The 24,243-nt window shown below is 34.1% G+C and overlaps 2 protein-coding genes across 10 annotated transcripts in view; both read left to right on the top strand.

Annotated features, from left to right (window-relative positions):
- The window catches only part of CRYZL1 (crystallin zeta like 1), a 60,994-nt gene extending 59,076 nt beyond the window's left edge, over positions 1-1,918 (top strand). For 6 of the 9 annotated variants that reach the window (XM_051984930.1, XM_051984923.1, XM_051984925.1 and 3 more), the window contains 2 exons: positions 1,021-1,066; positions 1,573-1,918. In XM_051984930.1, coding sequence (XP_051840890.1) covers positions 1,021-1,066; positions 1,573-1,672 — 146 coding nt within the window. In that variant the 3' untranslated portion in view covers positions 1,673-1,918. Of the gene's footprint in view, positions 1-1,016; positions 1,067-1,572 lie in introns of all 9 variants that reach the window. The other 3 variants (XM_051984927.1, XM_051984932.1, XM_051984926.1) reach the window with 3 other exon arrangements.
- A 92-nt stretch (positions 1,919-2,010) lies between these two features.
- On the top strand, positions 2,011-23,935 carry DONSON (DNA replication fork stabilization factor DONSON). The gene is made up of 10 exons (XM_051984922.1): positions 2,011-3,202; positions 4,115-4,195; positions 5,193-5,396; positions 7,339-7,517; positions 12,705-12,883; positions 13,457-13,565; positions 13,661-13,762; positions 22,208-22,406; positions 22,770-22,986; positions 23,719-23,935. Exons 1-10 carry the CDS (start codon positions 2,858-2,860, stop codon positions 23,850-23,852), a joined length of 1,749 nt encoding a protein of 582 aa, XP_051840882.1. The 5' UTR covers positions 2,011-2,857; the 3' UTR covers positions 23,853-23,935.
- Positions 23,936-24,243: the final 308 nt, after the last annotated feature.

The following is a 24,243-nucleotide window of genomic DNA, read 5'->3' on the forward strand; positions in this document are numbered from 1 at the left end:
AAATAATAAATTCTTGCCCATTTCATATTTTCTAAGTATCTATCATTGCTATTTCACAATTCTCAACACTTTGCCATTGAAAATTTTTTCAGGGACTTCACTATTTCACTGTCTACATATATATATATAAATTTTGAGAATCATTACACCAATTGATAAATGATAAAAGTATGTGAACAGACTTTGAGAAGAATCTAAACTATCAATAGCCATAGGAAAAAAAAATGCTCCCAGTCACTAATAATTACAGACACACAAATTAAAGCCATTGTGAGGTTGTACCACTTGCCTATCAGGTTAATAGTGTTGATAAAAAGCGGAAAATGACAAATGTTGGAAGACATATGGAAAAAAAGGCACATTCATTATTAGTGGAGGTATGAATTGGACTAGCCACTCAGAAAACAATTTGGAGCTATACCCAAAAAATTAATCCAGCAAGGTCAATAAAATTGATGGGTGAATTCTACTTTATGCTTAAATATCAATTAGGAACTTACTAAGCAGATCATGACCTGACTTTAAAGCTCATGTAAAATTACTAAAAGAAAGGTTTCAGAAAAACCTGGCTTGTATGACTTGTACTTGGATGTAAACAGAACAAGGAAAACAGTTTACACAGTAATAATATTTTTAAAACAGCTTTGAAAAATTTAAAAACTCTGATCACCATAATGACCAACTGTGATTCCAAAAGATAATTGATAATTAAGAACCAAATATGCAAGGAGAGACTTTTGAACTTGGTTAATGTGGGAATTTGTTTTGCTTGATTATGCATATTAATATCGGGGTTTGGTTTTTCCCCCCCTCAATTAGGTAAGGGATGGAAATTTTTAAAAAGCAAATATTTCATTGAAAAAAAAAATTTTTTAAGTTGCGTCAAGCTTCAGAAATAAATATTGAGGACAAAGCTAAAAAGACAAGAGAAGCCATTGTTATCTTTTAATTATTCAGTGGTTTCTTCTAGTACTCTGCCCATCATTTGCATATTGCTAACTTAACAAACCTTTCAGGTACGCATCTTAAAAGATGTTATGGAGAAACTATCAACTGGTGTTTTCAGGTAAGATGTGTAAATAAAACATTAGAATATTTCCATTCTTCAGATAACTAACTGCCTTTTCAATAATTTTACATGTTTGTGGTGCATTTGGGGACTTAACACAAAAATTATTGCTACTTAAACTAAACAGTTCATTTGGTAAATATTTTTTATTCTTTAAAACAATGACTTGTAGTGGTCCTTTGGACTACAGTCTTTGTCCATTTTGCTGCCTTCTGTCCTACAGCTTGAAAGAGACAAAAGCTTAGGTGTAAGGCAAAGTAGAGTGAGGATATTACCCAGTTTGAAGATTTTTTTTTTTTTTTTACATTGGCAAAAGACAGAGCAGACAAAATAGAGGATTTTTGCTCTCTCAGCATTTGAATCTTGTTATTCTTAACAAAATCAAAAGCAGAATTTTTTCCCCTGTGAAACTTAGATAAAACCAAGTTCACCTGTACTTTTTAAGATCATTTGTTTAAATTGTACTTAAACCAGACATTTCTAATGAATTCATTCTTCTTTAGACCTCTTTTAGATGAACCTGTTCCACCATATGATGCCAAAGTTTCCATGGAAATTGTTCAGAAAAATCAAGCAAGAAAAAAACAAGTTATCCAGTTTTGAAGTACTATTTCCTGCTAAAACAAGAAGCTCAAAATTATATGATGTATTTGAAAAGTCAATTATTGTGCGAGCATTCTATATATTTTTAGATGATTATTTAACATTTTAAAGACACTTTTCCATCTCCAATGTATTCTGGAAGGAGTGTTTTAAAAGCTGATTTTGGTTGCACATTTTGTACCTGTACATCAAGCAATTAAGTACTTTCAAAATCATTGCTGTCTTCAAGAAAACCTGCTGTATTAATGGGTCTGTGTTTTCATTTTTCTTTAGTTGCTCTTTGAATCCCATTTTCAGTTCCCCTCTCAGCACTGTCTTTTATGCATATATTCAAAAGCTAATCATGTTAACTAGTTTCTAGCTACTGTATGTGACATCTCTATTCTCAGTAACAAAAAGTAGTAGCCACATTAAACCTTCCAAAGCCAAATCATTCCTTTTCATCCAGGTACAGGCCTCCCAACTGCTGAGCTCTGTATGCAACTGACAGGATTGGGCCCGGATAGCTCTCGCTAATCCATTCAGTTGTAATTCTGCATGAGAATCTTAAAGCCAAGGCTTTAGTGTGCTTATCTGTCGTAGCTGAGTGGTAGCCCTCTGGTGATTTTATTCAGTAATTACTGATGCACATTTGCATCCTCGTTGGGAAGAGTACTAATTATTTCTCAGTCTCCTTAATATACAAACGTAATTGAAGGTGACAGACCCCTACGGTTTCGAGAAGACGAAAGATGAGGAGCGCCTCTTTGGTCCCTGCAGGAGGAGGGACCTGGGACCTGATTAAAGTCCATGTGGAATCGGGAGTCAACCACTAAGCTGAGGAGTAGGCTTTCAGATTTGTTCCCTAAAACCTGACGGGTCTTGGATTTCTTGCCTTAAGTGAGGGTATCGGGGTCGGGAAGGGAAGCCCCTCTTTGCAGAACCCTTCCTCACTTAAATCCAATTCAGTTGCGCATCCTGGCATCACTTCCCTGACGTCATCGTCCTCTAGGACGAAGGGCAACTAACTACAGGGCTAGGAACACAGGCTTTCCAGCGTCAGTGGTTTCCCAGGCAGCGTTAAGTTCTCGCGGGAATGGGAAGTTGAGGGACTGGGGCGCGCCTCGCTGTCACTCAGGCGCCGGCGCACTTTCCCGCCCTCAATGTGAGATTGGAGCAGACGCGGGAGATTCCGAAATCGCCGCCATGTCGGTGACAGTCCCCGGCTACTCACCCAGCTTCAAGAAACCCGCGGAGACATTGCGACTCCGGCGGAAACGGGCCCGAAATCCTGCGGATTCTGGACCAGTAGTTGCCGTCTCCCCGGCGAGTTCTTCCGAGCTCGGACCCCGCCGTGCCGCACTAGCGGCGGGCCTCCGCCTTCGCCCTTTTCCTTCCTCGGGGAGCAGGAGCGGAGGAGTCGCCGCGGCTTCCCTCCGGAGAAACCCCTTTGCCCGCCTGGACAACAGCCCACGGCCGACCGTGGGAGCCAGGCCCGTCACCGACGCTCCGTGGCCGCCGACCGACTCCCTGCAGGACACGAGGGAGCCTGTGAGTGACCCCTTTTTCTCCTCCGCCCACTTAGAAGCGATCTTCCCTTACCCCACTTCTGGGCCATTAACCAAGCCTGGTCCCAGGAAGGTGATCTTGAGCAGTCATGGTATCGTCGATTTGAATCTAAAAAGGCGCTTCCTCTTTCCCCCTCCCCAGTCCCATGCACCCTACTTTATAAATAACGAAACTGACTTGCCCAGATTCACCCAGTTGTTTGACCCCAGTGTAGACAAGCCTTCAACCCGAGGCATTGCGGCCACCCGAACGTCTGTTCTCTTCTTGGGCACATTTACTTTGTCTTGTAAGATTACAGAGGTCATGCCCACTGCAGTTTTAAAGAAACCTCTTTTCACACTCAATCATTCCCCCTGAATAGGTGATTATCCCGGGAAAGGTCCGATCTACTAAATTATTTTAGATGGATTTTCAGAGATGAGTAAAACATGCTTTATGCTGGTTGATTTATGATCAATAGTTTGGGTCCTAGACAATATAACCAATCGAGTTAAGTCGTCTCAGAGAAGTGGTGATTGGGAGGGAGAAAAGGTGGGTGGCAAGGGAATTATGTGATTCAGTCAAACCAAAACAACGAAACCACTTGAGGTTTATCTCGGGCAAATGAAATTATTGACTTCTAACTTTGTTAATCCCCCAATTTTTTGCCAATACTTCCCTATCACACTCTTGACTAGCCTAGAGTTAATAAGTTGGGGCTAAATAGTCTGGCCTCTTCGGAATGGGTGGCCTATATGGGGTACTTTGCTATGTATACATATTCAAGTAAACTACAGTGGCTTTTGATAAATGTAGCTGATCATTTGCATGTGGATTAAATAGTTTTGTTTAAATAGAGCAATTTAAGGCTTAACTCAAGTTTAAGCAACACATCAAAACTTTTTTTCTTCTCAGTATTTAGATTTTCATCAAGAAAATAATGTGAACTGGAAAGAAGAGTTTTCTGAAAGAGCAACAGTTAAACAATTATCCGTGGTAATAATTTTTAAATTATAATAAAATGACATTGAATGTTTTGCCATATACTTCTAGCCTCTTAATAGCATGTTGTTTTTACAGAGCCATTTTTCTTCTCTCTATAATATATGTTCTACCTACCTTCCAAAGGCTGGGTCTGATGTCATTCTCCTGCTCAGAAACCTTCAGTGATAGAAAATCTGATTGTAACTAAATATTTTGTTAATTACCTGAAATTTCAGGCCGCCTTTCACAGTACTTTATTTCATGACCCTTACATTCCAGCCATGCTGGACCGCTCTCAACTTGACCTTCCATTTCTATATTTGCATAAGATTTGTCTCTTGGCTAGATTGCATTCCCTCCTAATGTTTCTTACACAGAGTTCTTATCCCTGAGGGCTCATCTCAGAAACCCATCTCCTGAAATTTCCCCTGGTCTTTCCAGTTTACTTTGTTCTCTGTCTCAATATATTTTATTCCCTTAACATATACCACTTAACAGAACCGTGACAGAGCCTAGGCCTTAGAAAACATCTGGATTCAGGTCCTGCCTCTATGATATAGTCAGTTACAAGTAATAGTCAACTGAGGAAATTTCTTATACCATTAAAATCACAGTCCAGATCAGTCTCCCCTACCTAAGGGTCAAGATTGGTCATTGTCTTTACACCATGTTTAGCTGCGTCTATATTGTTCTCATTGTCTATCTCATTTTCCTAGGTTCTGCTTACTTTATTTTATAAATTCATATAAGTTTTCACATAAGTCTCTTTTTAAAGCAGTCCTGGAGACTGTCTAGTCTCTCCATTCTTCTCATGCCTTGCTGTTATAGTATTTAAGGATGTGACTAATGGAAAGTAATTTAGATCACATAAAGAAAAGAGAGCAGCATATCAGGTTGATGTGATTAATGACTTTAAACATGTTATGGGTAATTTTTAAATTAGCTGATGAATTTTTTAGATTGAAGATATTTTTCTCCTTCTAATTTCTGTTATTTTTTTTTTTGAAAGGCTCCTCATCAACAGCAGTCCAAACATGATATTTCATCCTCACAAAGTGTTGAGTTTCCTGTAGACTGGAGTATTAAAACTCGCCTTATTTTTACTTCTTCCCAATCTTTTACTTGGGCAGATCATTTGAAAGCTCAGGAAGAAGCTCAAGGTTTTGTCCAACACTGCAGGGCAACAGAAGTTCATCTTCCTGAAAATATACAGGTACTTAATTCTGAAAAAATAATTCCGTGAAATGTCCATACACTTCTTTGAATTGCCATGTAATATGGTGATTCTTTTTCTTCCATAATTATTATTCTTGTTTTTAAGACAGAATTGAGAATTCTTTAGCTTCTCATATATGTCTGCCAGTCCCTTTTTTTTTTTACTTTGAAATTAACCATTAAATGATAGGGTTTTGCCATGTTGAATGGCATCTTCATTGAATTAAATTAATTGAATTAAATACAAAAAAATCTTCAAAAGAAGAATTTGAACAAGTAAATGAAATGAAAGGTAACTTCAGGATCCAAATCAAATCCAAAGACATGAATTATTTTACTTATTTTCTTATATAATTCACACTAACTGTAGTATGCCAAAATATGTAATATATTGGACTGCTTTGGATTTTTTCCTCCTAAATTTAGATCAGCCTTTTTGAATTAGTATATATGTTTAAATATATGTATATGAAAATGTTGATATTGCATTTTCTTAACATAATGTTTCACAATAACTCAAAGTAAACTCAACAGTGTGGCCTAGAAGTCTCAGCTAAATCACTAGCTAGAGATGATCTTCCATTAATATATCAATTATCTTATAAGTATATGGGGAATACCAAGGGGACTTAAAAATTCTTTTTGTTTATGTACAATTTAAAATATTCCCTCTGTTATTTTCTCAGTATTAATTCACATTTAAATAGGAAAGGTTTGCTTTATTTATGCAATTTTAAGTTAAACTACAGTATAATTAACCATAAATTTTAATTGAGTAAAGTTTTCTTTTTTTTTTTTTTTTAATTTTATTTTATTTAATAATAACTTTATATTGACAGAATCCATGCCAGGGTAATTTTTTACAACATTATCCCTTGCACTTGCTTATGTTTCAATTTTTCCCTTCCCTCCCTCCACTCCCTCCCCAAGATGGCAAGCAGTCCTATATATGTTAGATATGTTGCAGTATATCCTAGATACAATATATGTTTGCAGAACCGAACAGTTCTCTTGTTGCACAGGGAGAATTGGATTCAGAAGGTAAAAATAACTTGGGAAGAAAATCAAAAATGCAAATAGTTCATATTCGTTTCCCAGTGTTCTTTCTTTGGGTGTAGCTGTTTCTGTCCATATCCATTGAAACTCAGTTCTCTTTGTCATAGAAATCCACTTCCATCAGAATACATCCTCATACAATATCGTTGTCGAAGTGTATAATGATCTCCTGGTTCTGCTCATTTCACTTAGCATCAGTTCATGTAGCTCTCTCCAAGCCTCTCTGTATTCATCCTGCTGGTCATTCCTTACAGAGCAATAATATTCCATAACATTCATATACCACAATTTACCTAGCCATTCTCCAATTGATGGGCATCCATTCATTTTCCAGTTTCTAGCCACTACAAACAGGGCTGCCACAAACATTTTGGCATATACAGGTCCCTTTCCCTTTTTTAGTATCTCTTTGGGGTATAAGCCCAATAGAAACACTGCTGGATCAAAGGGTATGCACAGTTTGATAACTTTTTGGGCATAAGTAAAGTTTTCTTATAAATAAGAAATGTGTCATTGTGGTATAAAAATGGTGTAAAAAGAAAAATTGGAGAAAAGTGACTTCAAGACCAACAACTGCTTCAAGTCTCATCTCTGACATCTTTAGTAACCCACAGCAGTAACTCCTGTTACCACAGACAGCTATTAAGCCACCAAATTGTAGAGAAAGTGTCAGTCTTGGGTTAGTAGAGGAAGTTTCTCACCAGGAATTTCTTATACAAATGGAATAATACTTTTGTTAAAATCATCATCATTAACAGGAGAAGTATTGAATTGAATGATTTTAATATGTTCTTTTTATGAAATCTGTGTATCTAAAAGAGATGAAAGTTTTAAGTTTTCCATCACACTTTAGGAGTCAAACACTTAATCCATATATATTTTAGGATCCACGACTCTCCCCTGAACTTCGATGTGCATTTCAGCAGAGTCTTATTTATTGGCTTCATCCCTCCTTGCCATGGTTACAACTTTTTCCACGTATTGGAGCTGACAGAAAAATAGCTGGAAAAACAAGCCCTTGGTCAAATGATGAAGGACTGCAACAAGTTTTAATGAGTGAATGGTAAGATGAAATAATTTCTAAATTAAATCACTAATTCTATTTTTATTACTATGTTGTATTTAGTACATGTAATAAAAATCCAGTCATTTTATTCATGGTTAAAAGATATCACAAACATGGATTCTTTTGGTTAATTTAAGAATAGTGATAATTATAGATTACAAAACTCACGTGCAACAATTAAGTGACTTGCCTATGTTCAGATATCTAATTGTCAGAACAGGATTTGAACTTGAGTTCTTCTCACACCCAGTAATCCACTATGCTATGCTGCTGTGTCTCTTAGAAACTGACATTGAACTAGATCTTAAAAGACTTTGTATTCAATTTAGTAAAAATTTATTTAACACTTAGGTTAAACATAAGCCCAGCATAGGGGGAAAAGACTATAAGATCTGAAGTCAGAGGCAGGAGTTCAAATACTGCATCATCAACTTATCTACAGCTTCTACAAATTATTTTATCTCCCTTCATTTCCTTATCTGTAAATTGAGGGAGCTAGATTTAATAATAATAGGTAGTAATTTGTGTGGGTTCATTGCCAAAATTTTGTGGGTGATGTAGATATCAGATGATGGAAGGCAACAGAAATTGGGATTCGGTCATGTGAAGAATTCACTGTGTCCATTCTCTTTGCAAAAGGTAAATTTATTTAGGGAAGAGGTTACAGAAAAAATGAAGTGATACAACAGACACCAAGCATGGTAAATATGAAATAGAGTGGGAGAGCATATGAAAGAAAAGTTCCTCACAATTATCCAGTGGAAAGGGAGCACCCCATGAGGTTGGGGCATGTCCTTGACTGGCAAGCTACTGAGCATCCTAAAGGACTTCGTTAGCTTTGAGAAGAAGTGGGATTGAGAAGTATAGTGGAGTTAAGGAAGATATTACTTGGCCTGGGGGAAGGTGAAATCAGGGAGAGATACCATGAGACAGAACCAAAGGAGGGCAGCAGCCATGGGATGGCCCATAAGAAAAATTTAACCTCAGGAACATGATTGGGATTTCTGACAGGGCATGGCAAGGGGAGATTGTTGGGGATCTCTACAGAGGGTGAGTCTCAAAGGTTTGACATAACTTAGATTTCTGACTGGGCAACCTCCCAGAGGGTGGGATCACAGAGCCAATCTGATCTCTATCGATGTCTTCTCCCTACCTTGCTTCAGTGATTAATTTTTATCAATTTTTCTGCTAACCACACCTAACATTGAAAATTTCATCAGGTAGCTGATATAAAGTTATTTAAGATGTGCAAAGCATATTACAAAACATTTTATTTTGCCCTCACAACAACTAAGGGAGGTAGGTTATATTATTATTTCCCTTTCTCAGATGAGGAAACTGAAGTAGAATATGTGACAGATATTTATGACTTTTTATTATTTTTTAATTTTTAACAAATCTGATAGTAACATCAAAAAAAGATGAGCATTTCCATATACAGTACATAATAGAAAATGAAAAGTACATGAAGGTGCAAATCTGTACTATGATCACTTATTTTTCATTTAAGCTTATAAATAAATTCAACATTCTGTTCTTTTTCATCAAATGTTTCTAATATTGTGTGGGATGGGGTGCTAGGACCCCCCCCCCTTCCCCAAATTGACTACTTGGAGGAGTCTCCCGGTACAAACAGAAAGCCTTTATTTGGTTCTTGCGAGAAGCAAGCCAGCATACTCACTGGGCAGTCTTAGTAGTGTGGAGCCACAGTACAGAAGCAGAAGCAGATTATATAGCCGAAAAGCCACACATCCCCCCAACTCTTACCCTGTTGATTTTTAAATTCATTGATTTGACTGAATTCTTCAGGAACACAAAAGGGACTCTTGACCAACATAGAACAACTCTTCCTTATTTGGCATGAGCAGTGCTGATGTGGCAAGGCAGATTCCATTAATGGTCATGTGGCTTTTGGGAACCTGAAATTTAGGCCTACTGTCTCATCTACTTTACCCTACAATCTCTGAGAAATCTTCATCTGTCCCACTCTTTAATCAAAGCATTTTCTGAAGATCTGCTATGTACAAGAGAACGGGCTAGGGGGAATATAGTGTGAAAGATGTCTTTTACCTCTTATTGCCAGAAAATAGGCCTATATCCTATTGCATATAGGTCTATATGCAGGATAATGGTGGTAGTTCAGTATGTTTTCCAAGCTGTTCTGCTTGTCTGTATTGGCCACTGACCTTCGACTTGTTTTCTATGCATTTGTAAAAATACTTTAATATGACCCACTTTTATTTCTCGGATCTTTTTTAAAGTTTCATAGCTTCATCATTAACCTCCTTTTCAATACTCACTCATGTCTACCCTTCTCCCTCTCAGTGAAAGAAAGAAAATTAAAACCCTTGAATGCATAATAAGGCAAAACAAATTTCCTGTCTTGGTCATATTTAAAAACATACATCTAATTCTGTTTGTCCCTTGAGTCCATCAACTCTTTTGTCAGGAGGTGGGTAGCATGTTTTATCTCTGGTCCTTTGTAATCATATTTGGTGGTTTCAATAAAAAAAAATCATTCATGGTCTTTATTCAATGTTTTATTACATAAAATGTTTAGGTTCTACTCCCTTCACTATAATTGTTTTAGGTTTTCCAGATTTCTCTGAAATTGTCCCTTTCATCAATTCTTATACCACAATAATCCATTAATTTCACATAACATAATTTGTTCTACTATTTCTTTACTGAGAGAGACACCTTCCTTCCCCTTAACCATCATAAAAAGAGCTACTTTAAATGTTTTGTAACTGTGGGTCTTTTTCTTCTTCTTCTTTTTTTTTTTTTTTCTTAGTCAATTGGGGTTGACTTGCCCAGGGTTACACAGCTAGGAAGTACTAAGTGTCTGAGGCCAGATTTTTTCTTCTTTCTTTGATCTCTTTTTAGCATACCCTCAGTAATGGTAATGTTGGGTCTAAGGGTATGCAGTGTTTAGTGACTTTTTGGATCTAGTTTCAAATACCAATTCACTGCTCCACCAACTTTGAGTTAACATTCTTGTGTTCCCATATTCCCTCCAGAAATTGTCATTTTCTATTCTTTGTGAATTTTGCATTTCTATAATTATTGGTGATTTCAACTATTTTTTTCATACCATGCTGCACAATTGCTTTTTTTTTCCTTTGCGATCTTAGATCTTATGTATCTTTTAACTAGAAACTAATACAGTATTCCTGTACACAGATTGAGAGGGATAATGCAACATATTATTTTCAAAAATGTCTTGCTTCTCTTAAGTTTCTTATTGACCCTCATTCATTTATATTCTTTGACCTTTTATTTTTGGGAAATAGTGATTGATTTAGTTCTTAATGTTTCTTGAATAATAGATAATATTAGAGAAATATGCTACAAAAAAAATTTCCCCCATTTTCCTTATCACTCTAATTGCATTTATTTTGTTTATGAAAAAAAACTTCAATTTTATATAATCAATTGTCCATTTTATCAATTGAGATTCTTTCTTTGATAAAAATCTCTTCATTTACCCAGGTACAATGGCTATTTCCTTCTTTTCTCCTCTAAATTGTTTACAATATGAATTTCAGTGTCTGAATCATGTGTATGTGGAGTTTGTTTTATGGTATTTTGTGTGAAATGTTGCTCTGGACTTACAGGCTACTTTCCAATTTTCCCAGGAGTTTTGGTCATATAGTGAATCTTTTCCATAAAAGTTTGGATCTAAACTCTGAGAAACCACTACATACCTCTCAAATTGACTAAGATAACAGAAAAAGATAACGATAAATGTTGGGAGGAGATGCGGGAAAACTGGGAATCTAATACATTGTTGGTAGAGTTGTGAACTAATCCGTCCATTCTGGAGAACAATTGGAAACTATGTCCAAAGGGTTATCAAACTGGGCACATCCTTTGATTCAACAATGGATCTGTATCCCACAGAGATCTAGAGGGAAAGGGACCAAATTCTTATGGATGTGGTTCTTTAAAACAATGAGGTGATTCAAGCTAATCCCAATAAACTAGTGATGGAGAGAGCTATCTATATTCAAAAAAAGGACTGTGGAGACTGAATGTGGACCACAACATAGTATTTTCACTTTTTTTTTGTTGTTTGCTTGCTTTTGTTTTCTTTTTCATTATTTTTTCTTTTTGATTTGATTTTTCTTGTGCAGCATGATAAATATGAAAATATATATAGAAGAATTACACGTTTAACATATTGGATTACTTGCTATCTAGGGGAAGGGAATGGGGAAAGGGAGAGAGAAAAATTTGGAACATAAGGTTTTGCAAGGGTGAATGTGGAAACTATCTTTGCATGTATTTTGAAAATTAAAAGGTTATTATTAAGCATTTTTTTTTAAAGTTTGGGTTTTTGCAACTGTGTTCTTTTTTTTTTTTTCATATGTTTTGTATCTATTCTTTTCAGCTAAGTGGCCACTAGTTTTCAACTAGTAATTTAACCAATAGTTTTGAAAATTGTTACTTCAAAGTATATTTTGAGGTAATTTGTTTTTGTTGACATTTTATCCATTTCAAAACACATCTAACATAAATTGTGTAGGGTAGCTTAAAAAAAAATAACTAATTTAATCTATCAGTTTTTGTACATAGAGCATTGGTGAAATGTTTGACTTTAAAAGTGCTAGCACTATAAGCTAAAATCTGAAGGGATTAGCTAGGAACAGAATTGCTTTATTTAACTAACTTGGAATTTTTTAATCACTTCTTCCATAAACTCCCTGATAGTAAGATTCACAAATGAACTAGATAGAGAGAAAACCAATTATCTCTAAAATATTTTTTAAACTGGTGATTCCATCCCAGTGGATTTTTTGTCTTAAGTTACCCAACATTTTCAAGCTTCTATTTTCTTACTTGTAAAATTACTTCTATTGGATCTCATAAGATCTCCTCCAGCTCTAAAATCTTTTGACTTTTTCTTAGGTATCTCTTTTTATTTCAATAGCTTTTTCAAACCTATTCTTCCTTCAATGTTAATTGAACTCAGGTTCTTTAAGTTGGGGTTGACTTTCACTGTAGTAATTCAGATAGAAGAATCTGTAATAGTTTTAGATAATCCTGAAACTTAAGGGTGGGTTGCAAAAGCACACAACTTTTGAAATATTTTTTAAGCTTTTAATTGGATGGTTTATAATAAATATTGGAGGTTTTGTAATTTTAGAATTTCTTACTAAAAGTTATTTCTTTAATTCATAGGTCCATCAGCTTCACTTCTTTGTACAATCTACTGAAGACAAAACTTTGTCCTTATTTCTATGTTTGTACCTATCAATTTACTGTGCTGTTTCGTGCAGCAGGGTTAGCAGGAAATGATGTAATTACAGCCGTCTTATCACCCACAACCAGAGGTTTAAGAGAAGCTATGAAAAATGAAGGTAAGTGTATCTTTTTTCATAAGGTTCAGAATCACTATATAGCAGTCTATCTCCCTTTGTACAGATGTTTTTTCTTAAAAAACAAAAGCACAAACTATAAATAGAAAGATAATTGCCATATTTCTTAGAAGGCTTTTTCTTTTCTAAATATTTAAATTTGTCATTTGCATTACGAGTTTTAAGATTTATTTGCTCACATTCCCAGCTATCTGTAATATGCATAATAATCTGTATGATAGCTTGCAGAAGATGAATTCTATTGCATTAGCAAATCATTGCTACGTTGCAGTAGAAATGTAAAGTGTGAGGAGGCAGCTAGGTGGCGCAGTGGATAGGGCAGCAGCCCTGAAGTCAGGAGAACTTGAATTCAAAATTGGCTTCCGACATTTCCTAGCTGTGTGACCCTGGGCAAGTCACTTAGCCCCAGTTGCCTCAGCAAAAAAAAAAAAAGAAAAGAAAGAAAGAAAGAAATTTTACGTATTTAGGATTTTCTTAAAGTAGAATTAGGCTATCTACATTTATACAAATCAAATTAAATAAAATTTGGTTGTTACTCTTGCTTTTCTTGTACAGGTATTGAATTTTCTTTGCCTTTAATAAAAGAAAATGACCAGCGGAAACAAAAGGTATCTGAACGAAGTTTACATGTAGAAGAGAGTGAGTGTATAGCAGAACCAGAAGAGTATGTAATTAAAATAATGAATCATACAATAATTTTGTGGAATTTTATGAAATGTATAAAACAAAAACCTAAAACTAAATATGATATATTCTTAGGGAACAATTTAACAGTGATGAGGATGAAGAAGAAAGTTTTTCCTGGCTGGAAGAGATGGGTGTACAGGATAAGATAAAGAAACCAGACATTTCTCTCAAACTGTATCCTTTTAATTGCTGCTATTCATGTTATGGGTACTTTTTTTTAAATTCAGTATTAATTAACCTTAATGAAGTTTTGCTTTAGTAATATAAACACAATACTTTAAAAGTTATTCATTTCCATAAAAAATTGCCCACTCCTTTACTGATCCTTGAACTAAATATCTAGTTAAATTAAAATTGAAAAAAATAGCATCCAGGTTTTGGTCCTATTTAATTTCTAGTGTAAATGATTTATGAATGGAGAAATACTTAAACTAACAGTTAAGTTATTTGCTATCGGGGTATTATAATTGTAATTAAAATACTCCAGGAAAACTTTTCTTAAGGAGAATATCAGATTAAAAGTTTGGAAGAGAATCTGAGTTCTAATGCCGTCCATCAAAATTACAGTAGATACATCAAAAATAAGTAAAATGATTTTAAAGTCTTGTGAGAAATAAACTCAACCAAATGAAAATATTCAGAATAGAATGGTAGAAAAACAAAATCAGAAGAAAAAAAAATTTAGAAGATAATTTTGAAGCTAAAAGATACAACTTTATAAATGACCACAAGAAAGTACACTATAAATTGATAAAATTTAATAGAAAGAACAATTTAAAACAACCAAATTTTTAGGTTACACCTAAAAATTGCATGTTCGTCCTGTCAGTTGTTGAAGGGATGATATGGAGGCAAGCACACGTACACTACTGGTAAAGCTGTACAATGTAGTATAACCATTCTAGATATCCATTTGAAAATGCCTCAGAACTCAATGAATATTCTAAATTTTGACCAACCCATTCTCAAATTCATACCTCCAGAGAAGCCAAGAACAGAAACAATAATCCAGTATTTTTGAGAGTATTCATAACAGCACTCTTTGAGAGCCATAAACATACATATATAAAAACAAATTGAATGCTTGTGGATTGGAAATGAATAAAAACACTATTGTGTTTAAATATAAAAATTTTATATTACACTCTGAAATGAAGCTTATATTTTCTAGTCTTTCCACAATCCCTCCCATATTGGTTGTTTCAATCTTTTGTTTCTTGTCAGTTTACTGTCAGTTTTGATTTGAATTTCTCTTATAATTATCAATTTTAAGTATTCCTGGCTATCTTTGGTAATAAACTTGCCATTCTTTCAAGAACACTTTGACCTGTGCAAGATTCTTATGTATTTGTATTTTTTAAAAAAAGAGGAATTGACCCAAGGAAATTGAAACATGATGTCTATAAATTAAATTTTTAAAAAGACAGGATTTTGATCTCACATTCGGATTCAAACAAATTAGGAGAAATAGAAAATAAAGTGCTTAGGACTATAGTTGTTAATTTAACACAAGGTTATTGTGAGAAATCACTATATAAATTATGATTTATTTTACCACCATGAGGGTGGTATAATTATTATTATTATATTTATTATAACAATTATCATTATTATAATTAGTTAAGTTACTGAATGATACAGTTGACCATACATATTACCATTTTTATATATATATGAATATCATGCTATTCGTGGAATATAATAGATCCAGATGTGGTGACTTCCTGTCATTATTGCAGAAATTAGTTTCTAATAGAACTCTTGATTCATCTTAATTTTTTTAATATATTTATTGTTTTTCCAGTTTCCTCACCAAATGCTTTTGGGATGATCTTGGCACATCCAGATTTTAGGAACTTTTTTTCTTTCCCTCACTTCTTACTTTATTATTATATAATTTTCCACCTATAAAATTTGTTGTTGCTGTTGAGTTTGGTCTAAAACTTGGTGATGCATTTGGGCTTTTCTTAGCAAAGATACTAAAATGCTTTACCATTTCCTTCTGCAGGTCATTTTGCAGATGAAGAAACTGAGAAAAGCAGGGTTATGTGACTTGATTAGGACCACATAGCTATTAGGTATCGGGCCAGAATTAAATCCAGGTTCTTTTGACTCCAGGTCACCCATTCTATCCACTGCATCAACCTACTTACCTCTGCCTTTAAAGTTGCACCAGTTATTTTAGATTCTAAACTGGTTTTGTTTGGAGTTCCCAAAAGTATTTACTTGTCAATTAGCTTAAATGGGTCTAAATAGATTTCTAACCTCTTGATCTTTCCATTGTGACAGATGATTTGCATTACCTAATCTTGCTTAGGAAATGGTGATCATTTATGTTGATATGTTTCATCTATTTTCCATTTTAATTTCATGCCCATCACTTAGTATTTTTCTTTCCTCTGTTTGGATATTTTTATCATTGCTCTAACAAGCTAATGGTCCAACTTCTTCCACAAAGGACCCAGAATATAGAAGGGACTTCAATGTTAGAAGATTTTTGTTTTTAATGTATCAGAAAATGTTTAAGGTTCTAAAGGTGATTAGGATTTGTGAGATCAGACATTTGATTTCATTGGTGTGTACTATTCCAACTATAGATAGCCATCTTGGCTGTAATTTGTAGTTTTATATTAAGTGACTTGCCAATGGACACTTCAATAAGCATTAGTTATTACACATTAATGTTGCTTATGTGTATAAGGAACTAGGGATGCAAATACAAAGAGTGAAGTAATACTTCCACAGAATTCTTAAAAATTCTATATCAGAAGCAGAACTTGAATGTAAGTCTTATTAACTATACATACCTCCTCAAAAATGTTTTAGTAATTGAAACTATAAAGTAGAAAATTTTTTATTCCTTCTGGGAAAACAAGTAACTTAACAAAGAGTGGCAGAACTAAATTTCACAAAGGTGACGTTAAACATTGCTGAATTTATCTCCTTATAAAGAATGAGAGGGGGGCAGCTAGGTAGCGCAATAGATAGAGCCCTGAAGTCAGGAGGACCTGAGTTCAAATCTGGATTCAGACACTTAACACTTCCTAGCTGTGTGATCCTGGGCAAGTCACTTAACCCAAATTACCTTTGCAAAAGAAAAGAAAAGAAAAGAAAGAATGAGTAATACTAGGTTAATAACAGACTCATGCTATTTACAGGAAATATGTAATAGGAAAAAAATATACATAGATATAAACCAAAGAGATGAACAAAAAGATATACCTAGCTTAAGCAAATCCAGCTTTGCAATGGTAATAGATCTTGAAAGCACTAAGAAAGATAAATAAGGAATGTTTCTTAATAAGTGACATGGAAAGTTTTGAGGTATTCCTTGTTTTACACATCTCACATCATTAAAAAAAACTGGGAGAAGTTGATGCTATTATTTTCTATTTTACAGAGGAAGCTTACAGAGGTTAAGACTAAAAGGACTTATCCAGAGACCCACAGCTATAAGTGTCTGATTCAGAATTTGAACCCACATCTTACTGCACTACCTAGCTGCATCATTATTTGTGAACATTCTGTGTGTGATTCTTTCTGTTCCTACAAATTTTTCCAGATTTCTCTTTATTATTATCCTTAGCAAAATAGCATTGTCTCACATGCATGTATCACAATTCAGCATTTCCCCAATCATTAATTATCCATTTTGTTTCTAGTTTTTTGCTACCACAAATTGTAATGGTATGAATATTTTGGTATATACAAAACTTTTTAGTCTTTAATCTTCTGGAGCATATAGGTTCAAATTCAGATTTCTTATCAAGGACTATATGTGAACCATTTTGATTCTCATATAATTCTAGATTTGAAAAGCATACATTTTGAAGAAAACACTAATTATATCAAAAGGCACATGTTTACATGGACATTTAATATTTCCTTGAATATTCCTTTTATTAAACCTCAGAAAATTATGTTTATGGTATAAAAATGTCTTTATGCGATAATATAATACATAATAGTGATACATCAGAGAAAAAATAGAGGTAACCAAAATCACAATAAAAGTGCAATGAAAACAAAATGTTAAATTGTTAAAAACCGAGACATGTCGTTTTAAATATAGTAAAACATTAGCAAAATTAATTCTAAAAAAGGAGAAATATTTCTGTAATATTTCATTGGGTGAAAAAAAATATTTCATTGGATGGTATTGATAGTCCGGATTGTAATCCACACCTGCTCATTTCATTCAATTTTTGTTCTTTCATAAAACCTCTGTTTAAGAAGTGAATGCAAGGGATAATGTTGTAAAAAAAAAAAATTACCCTGTCAGGGGTTCAATCAATAAAAAATTATTAAAAAAAAAAAATCTCTGTTTAGGATCTATCCAAAACATGAGGGTGAGAGTAAGGATAGGGACATCTTTTTGCATAGGTAATAGAGCTACTATCCATTGTTTTATCCCCTGACTTTGACATGTAATGTACCCCACTTTTCTGATAATATCTTTCATAAACTCTATTTGCATTATCTTAATGGTAAATATGCAGTAACTATGTACAAATATGTTATATCTCTCTATTGCCCTTTGGACTACTCAACAGTTTTATTCATCAGAAATTGTGTTTTCTAATATTTGTAGATATCTCATAAAACAATAAAATGCTGATCTTAAAGAGATAGGTTTTTATGTCAGGGAATGTCATGAAAAAAGTGAATGAAAATGCTGCATTTTCCCAAATGCAACGTCATCTGTGTTCTCTGGATCTTTCTCAAAGTCACGCTGAAGTATCTACTTAAGATCAATGGAACCAATACAATGAGCTGCTACCTGTCAAACAGTGTCATAGTCTGATCAATGTTGATATTTTGAGTGATACTGTAGTCCATAAACATCAGCCAACACAAATACTAAAGACGTTGTCTAAAAACAAGTGTAAGCAAGATTGTCCACTTTAAGTCAACATAATCTTTTAAATAGTTTTTAGAATAGTAAATAATGAACAGTAAGTTGAGGAAAGTATAGTCAGTGAAAGGTTAAAATAAATTTGTTTGCAGGTGATATGTTAATAAGATCCAAGAGAATCTATCAAAAAATTGAGGTAATATAAATTAAGGGAAAAGACTTTTTGCCTTTTTCTGTCATAAAAATCTGGAAGAGTGATAAATAACAGTAATTTCAATGTAACAAGTACTTTCACATTAAATTTAGAAGTCACACTTGAAACCTAAGACATTAAAACAATTTTAATAAGAACTGAACAATTAGAGGAATAACTACTCAGCATAATTATGTCAACACAACCAAAACAGATCCTTCCCAAATAGTTTTAATAATTTGGTATGAATTATTGAATAGATTAAGTGGAATTATATAATAACTATGTATGTGTATATAAAGATAGAAGCAAATATAACAAAAAAAATGGTTATGATGGAGATTAAAGTAAACAAAATTAGAATAACAGGTTTTAACTATAAAGTACAAACTAAGGACAAAGAATTATAGGATCATAGAGCCATGTACTTTTTAAAATTTAAATTTTTTTTTTAAATTTAAATTGCATTGTGTGGTTTTTTAAAGGGGTAGATTACATTTAGGTAATATACTTTTATTTATTTTTTTTACTGAGACAATTTTAGTTAAGTGACTTGCCCAGGGTCGTACAGCTAGGAAGTATTAAGTGTCTGAGATCAGATTTGAACTCCGGTCCTTCTGTTTTCAGAGCTGGTGCTCTATCCACTACACCACCAAGCTGCACTATTTCATATATTTACTTTTTTTTTAAGTACTTAGAACTACTTAGAATAAGTAAATGACAAAAGAAACTAATTGAACATGAGCACTTTGTGAGACTTAGGCCCACTTTACAGGAAAAAATTGAGGTCTTTTTTCTGTGGGTGGAGGACTAAGCCTGAAATTAGGAAAACCTGAATTCAAATTTGACCTCAGACACTTAATAGCTGTGTTACCATGGGCAAATCATTTAATCTTGCCCTCAAATGTAAAGTGGGGATAATAATAGCACCTAACTTTCATAAGTGAAATAATATAATTTGTGGCACAGTGCCCTAGTACTTGGATGTTTAACAAAAGCTCTTCTCTCTTTCCCTACTTATGTTCAAAAGTTTAGTATCATCTATTATTTTAACAAGATGACCCTTTTCGCCGAAGCCAGGTACTTTTTGCATCCTTGCTCATGTCTATTCATAGATTTCTACTGCTTTCCTCTAAATCAGTTCTCTCTGATACTGTCTCCTTTCTTACCTCTGTAAACTTTCCTAGGTATTCTCCCATTGAAAGGAAAAACCCTACTGTACCATTCTTTCATAGTCAAATTCCTAGAAATGTTTGCCCTCATTTCATCTGCTTCTCTCCTCAAATCTTTATCTGACTTTTCACTTCATCACTAAACTGAAACTGCTTTGTCCAAAATTATCAGTAATGTTTGTTTTTGTTTTTGCTGAGGCAATTGGAATTGAGTGACTTGCCCAGGGTCACACAGGTAGGAAGTGTTAAGTATCTGAGGACAGATTTGAACTCAGGTCCTTGCACCACCTAGCTGCCCCCAGTGCAAGTTTGGTTATAATAAAAACATTGTACTTTAAAATTTACAAAACATTTTATATCACATTTTATCCTCACAACCTGGAAAGATAGATATCACCATTAGCACCATATTACAGATGAAGAGCTAGTTAGTGGTGAAACAGGAAGTTGCGTGAGCGGTTCAAAATCTGAAAAAATTCAAATCTGGGGTGATCATAGCTAAAAGGTGCCCTTTATTGATGTGAGAAGGTTCATAGGCAAAATCAAAATAAGCTATCACTGTCAGTAAAGGGGGCGGTTTAAAGGTTGGAGAGAAATAAGGGTGGGATCTAGAGAGTAGAGTTAGAGAGGATCCTACTTGGGGACAACTTGGAATGTGCATTATGTCTAAGTGAGCAGCTATATTGTGGGACAGTTGAATATCTTACATATGCTTAACAAGATAGTCCCAGAACTTTGGCTTCCCTTCGTGTGTGTGATATGGTTGACAATGTGAATAGGATGGATTGCTTAAAGTTCATATCATTCCTGACCATGAAGATGGGAAGAATTGGTTAAAGTTTATATCATTCCTGAGTTGTCATTTCTTATTGGTTTTAATTTGATGATCCTCTCTTCTTGTGTGCATTGAACACCGCTGAGTATGATCTCTTTTCTACTTATTCTCATTATAGTTGTTTGTAATTTCTCAAATCTAGCTATTCTTTTCCTTCATTTTCTTCATTCCCGCTGATTCATCATTCATTCATTTTCCTTAACTTGCTATGCACAAAAACGTTATCAGTTATCCTTTCCATATAGTTGACAAATAATTTTTTTTTATCCAGCCTTTGGTCCTCTTCTGAATTCTAGTTCCTCATCAGCATTGTACATTTTTTTAACTGGATGTCTTATATTCAGACTTAAGCCACCTAGGTTTCTAAACTTGGGTTTTCCCTGTTTCTTAATCTTCATATGTAATTAGTTGCAAGAGCTTATTATTTTTCCATAGCATCTCTTCCATCCTTTCCCTTTACTCCACTCATATTCACAATCATACTAGTTCAGTCCTTCAACTAAAGCTTAGACTGTTACAATAGCCTTGATGGGATTTGTATGCCCTCACTACCCAGTGCTGATGAGGTTAGTGGCAATAAGACAATTGTTAAAAATTTTTTAATTGGCCACAGGTTTAAAATGAAAGAATTCACTTATTCCCGAATTAATTGCAAAATGAAAATTTATTGTTGGATAGAAACCAGTTTGCTAAGAGACTGACTTCTATAGTGGCAGAGTCCTATTGGGGAAATGGAATCTTAAGCTGAGAGGGGGGCAGGGTCCTAGCAAATTGCTTGGTCCTCTGCAAGGAATTGAGCTGAAAGAAGCTCATTATATGTATATCTTGGTGGGGAGCTGGGACAGCCTGAGCTGATCAGACCAGGATTTCTCAATTGAATTGAGAATTTAGAATTTCAAAAAGATCAATGGGAGTTGATTTGCCCTTGAATGGTGTTACTTCTCTCATCCTGGGAGGATGGGCCCTCTCTAGACTCCTTAGAGTCTGGGAGACTCTGATCTCAGATCAAAAAAGAGGACAAAATCTCAGAATGATAATTTTAAAGGAAAAGGGAATGCAGTAAAGGGAACAGTTCCACTTCTGCTTTAGCCTCAGAGGTTTTTCTTCATGTAGTCTTTTTTTTTTCTATTCCATTCTATACTGCCAAAAAAAGTTATCTTAATCATACCATTGTCCTACTTTTTAAAGGCTTCTGCATCCCAACTACCTTCTTACATATTGAGGCCTACTTATGTACACACTTCAGCCAAACTAATTTCATAATCAAATAACTATCTTCCTAATTTCCCTGTTATTGCTTTGTTTCATTCTTTGTCCATATTTCCTCAGTGCCTGATAGTGTCTAACATGTAGTACGTATTTGATTGCATACCTTCTCTTCCCCATCTGTTTTTAGCTTTATATCCCCAATGTCTAGCATACTGCCTAATAGTATAAGATAATTAAGAAATAAAATTGGATTAAGAAGTAGACTTTATTTCTAATGGAAAAGTTAAATCAGTAATTTAGAACTCTGCATCAATGTTTAACATATTTTAACAATTTCCTTGATTGCTGACATCAGTCGAAAAGAGAAAAATGAAGTGCAAATGGATCATAGGCCTGAGTCTATTGTATTGGTAAAAGGAACCAACACCTTTACTTTGCTAAACTTCTTGATAAACTGCAAGAGTTTAGTTGCCACCTCAGGTCCTCAGGCTGGACTTCCACCTACACTATTGTCCCCAATAGCTTTCAGGGGTGCCACAATGCAAATGCTCAAGGTAAAAAAAAAATACATTTTTGCAAGGCTGAAAGTATATTTTCTATTATTATACTTCTTGGGTTTTTGTAACCTTGAAATTTTACCACAAAAATACTTTATGTAAATCCTGTTCTGAAGAGGGTTGAAAATTCTACTGTAAAATATTATTCTTAATATAGGCATTACTACATTGTCCCTCACTTGGGTTTCACTTTTCGTTTCTTATCTATAAAGTTTAATAAAGGAAACTTTGTAGAAACTTTTGATAAGAGAAAAAACTTAAATCATTGGCTTCATTCCATTACACTTTCTTTTCTCCTTAGCACTATCTTGAATAACACTGTCATAATTTTTCTTTTCTTTTTTTTTAATCTTTACCCAGGCCCGAACGGTAAATGTGAAGACACCAATATATTCTGGTTATAAAGATCAATTTAGTTTGGAGATTACAGGCCCCATCATGCCTCATTCTCTGCATTCTTTGACTATGCTGCTTAAATCTGCACAAAAAGGATCTTTTTCTGCAGGATTATATACTCATGAACCAACATCTATATTTAACACATGTACTCAAATGGGAAAATTATCAAATAAGGCAAGTAGACTATTTGATTAAGGAACCCAATTATTCCAACTGAAGAAATTGCAAGGTAAAACTGGGAAAGAAGCTGGTTTGAGAAATTGAGTTATGTCAGAGAATGCCAACCTATGACCGAGTCATAGTTGAGTCACCTAGTAATTGCCCCTTGTCTTTGATTATTTAAAATAGGGAATATTAAGTTTAATGTTTTTGTTTTTGTTTTTGTTTTTAAAGAAAAAAGCCTGTAGACCATACATTGATTAGCTCAGCGGCTTTTTTTGTTCTTTTTCCTGAATTCTATTCAATTGAATTTTTAAAAAATAACCCACACCTTCAAAATGTCTAGACTAGAAGTATTAATGGCTCAAAGAATATTTGTTCCCAAAAAGATGTAATTCTTTTGTTTGCTGAGGCAGTTGGGGTTAAATGACTTGCTAAGGATCACACAGTGTCTGAAACCAGATTTGAACTCCTAACTTCAAGCCTGGTGCTCTATCCAGAGTCACCTAGCTGCCCCTACAAATATATAATTCTTGAGTTTGATTTTTTTCATAAACTTTTTAGAAACTGATACGGCATTCACAAAACCTTTTCGTTTTTATGAACCCTTTGACCATAAGTATAATTGTGCTGTTTTACATACTATTAGGAAGAGTTCCTAATTTAAAATGTCTTATAGCAGTAAAAGCAGATGTATTGGTTTTTTTTGTTTTTTTTTTTTTTAAATAAGCATGTGAATTTTTACAGGAAGTGCTTGAAAAGGAGCTTGCTAATTGTGGACTACATCTTAAAACTCTAAGTCAACTTACCGAGTTACCAGTATTAGGAAAATCATCTTTACGATTCATGGAAATGGATAATTACATTTGTAATTGGAGGTCTTGAAAACAACTGGAATAGTGTTAACTGCCAACTTTTAAGAAACATCTGCCCCAACCAGCTTAAAAAAATAAAAATTTTAAAAAGCCTCTCTGTTTGAAAGTACTTATCTCAGGTTTGATAAGAAGGTAATATTCCAAATTTTATTTGCAACAGGTTTGTGTAGTAGGATAACTTGTGACACGTGTGAGACAAAAAATGCTAATTTCACTTCTTAAGCTGACCATACTCCAAATATGGAGAAATCTTTTGTGGCCATAATATATATATACATATATATGTATAGTCTGAAAGCAGACTTTGATGTGATGACATTCTGATGCAGATTGTAGATACCCAAAATGGTTTCATGAATTGTTTTTATTAAACATTGTTCTTACATTGCTACTTTTACCTT

The sequence above is a fragment of the Antechinus flavipes genome, chromosome 3 (genome assembly GCF_016432865.1).
Source record: "Antechinus flavipes isolate AdamAnt ecotype Samford, QLD, Australia chromosome 3, AdamAnt_v2, whole genome shotgun sequence".
Lineage (NCBI taxonomy): Eukaryota > Metazoa > Chordata > Mammalia > Dasyuromorphia > Dasyuridae > Antechinus > Antechinus flavipes.

Excerpts from the sequence above, each read along its gene's own strand:
- DONSON (XM_051984922.1), top strand. The coding sequence starts at position 2,858 with ATGTCGGTGACAGTCCCCGGCTACTCACCCAGCTTCAAGAAACCCGCG. Across the intron at positions 5,397-7,338 it reads ATCTTCCTGAAAATATACAG|GATCCACGACTCTCCCCTGA; the intron begins GTACTTAATTCT and ends TATATATTTTAG. Across the intron at positions 13,763-22,207 it reads CCAGACATTTCTCTCAAACT|TCGAAAAGAGAAAAATGAAG; the intron begins GTATCCTTTTAA and ends TGCTGACATCAG.